This window comes from Propithecus coquereli, unplaced genomic scaffold (assembly GCF_000956105.1).
Source record: "Propithecus coquereli isolate 6110/MARCELLA unplaced genomic scaffold, Pcoq_1.0 Scaffold101, whole genome shotgun sequence".
Taxonomy (NCBI): Eukaryota; Metazoa; Chordata; class Mammalia; order Primates; family Indriidae; genus Propithecus; species Propithecus coquereli.
The window spans coordinates 246,964-247,990 of record NW_012133970.1 but is presented as its reverse complement, the minus strand read 5'-3'; the positions used below and the strand labels follow the sequence as shown (position 1 = coordinate 247,990).

The following is a 1,027-nucleotide window of genomic DNA, read 5'->3' as shown; positions in this document are numbered from 1 at the left end:
CCGGGCAACAAAAGCAAGACTCTGTCTCAAAAAAAAAAAAAAATACATGGTGAAAGACAGGTCATCCTGCAGCCTACTTCTTTTGTAAACAGAGCTCAGAGCCACATCAAAGGCAGCCCAGAAAAGAGCTACAAGGAAGAGGGCACAAGACAGTGACCTTGGCTCCACAAGGAGCTCTGAATGTAGTCAGGTTAGAGTCAAAACATTTCTCCCTTGAGAAAACAACAGGTTTACCTACCTGTTCTTGAAGGAACAATTCATTGGCAATATGCACTATTTTTTCCACGGCAATGATGCTTCCAATGCTATGAATTTCAATATCTGCCAGCATGGTGAGAACAAGGATGGCTTCAACCAGAAGCTGGCGGTACTCTGGCTGAGGTACACGATTCAGGACAGACTCCACATGAACAGAGAATTTAATCTCTCCTGGAGTCATCTGTGTGATAGAGAAAAAGAAAATCACTTCCTAAGAGCCCATCATCCAGGAGACATTAATCACTTGCTCTGAAAGGCAATAAAAACACTGTAGCCAGGAGTACTGCTTCAGCCCCCTTTAAAGTAATTGAGTGAGTAAACTGGTTCAATCTTTTTGGAAAGAAATCTGGCAGTGCATAACAAAAGTCATAAAAGTGTCAAATCCCTATAACCCATAAGCCTATTTCTGAGAGTTCATCCTAAGGAAGTAATTCAAAAGAGGAAAAAAAGCTCTATATGCAAGAGTATTTATAGTAGAATTAGTCACAAGTGTAAAACTAGAAGTAACCTAAACATGGGAATGGTTGTATAAATAATGGCCTATCATGGCATAGCAACTTCATAAGTTTTTATAGAGTCATTTAAAAGAATAAACAGATGACTATGAATAAAGGAAAAATTTAAGTAAAACTTAAAATTGTACGTACATGATGATTAGAATTACGAAAAACATCCACATGCTGCTAGATTAAAATGGGCATTAAGAAATGTAAAGAGGCCGGGCGCGGTGGCTCACGCCTGTAATCCTAGCACTCTGGGAGGCCGAGGC

At 39.7% G+C, this 1,027-nt stretch overlaps 1 protein-coding gene across 1 annotated transcript in view; it reads right to left on the bottom strand.

Annotated features, from left to right (window-relative positions):
• Positions 1–95: 95 nt before the first annotated feature.
• Positions 96–1,027, bottom strand: part of PHKA1 (phosphorylase kinase, alpha 1 (muscle)) — a 190,881-nt gene continuing 189,949 nt past the window's right edge. The window contains exons 30-31 of the mRNA XM_012642857.1: positions 239–439; positions 96–128 (exon numbers count right to left, since the gene is read on the bottom strand). Of these exons, the coding sequence (XP_012498311.1) occupies positions 96–128; positions 239–439 (234 nt within the window). The remainder of the gene's footprint in view (positions 129–238; positions 440–1,027) is intronic.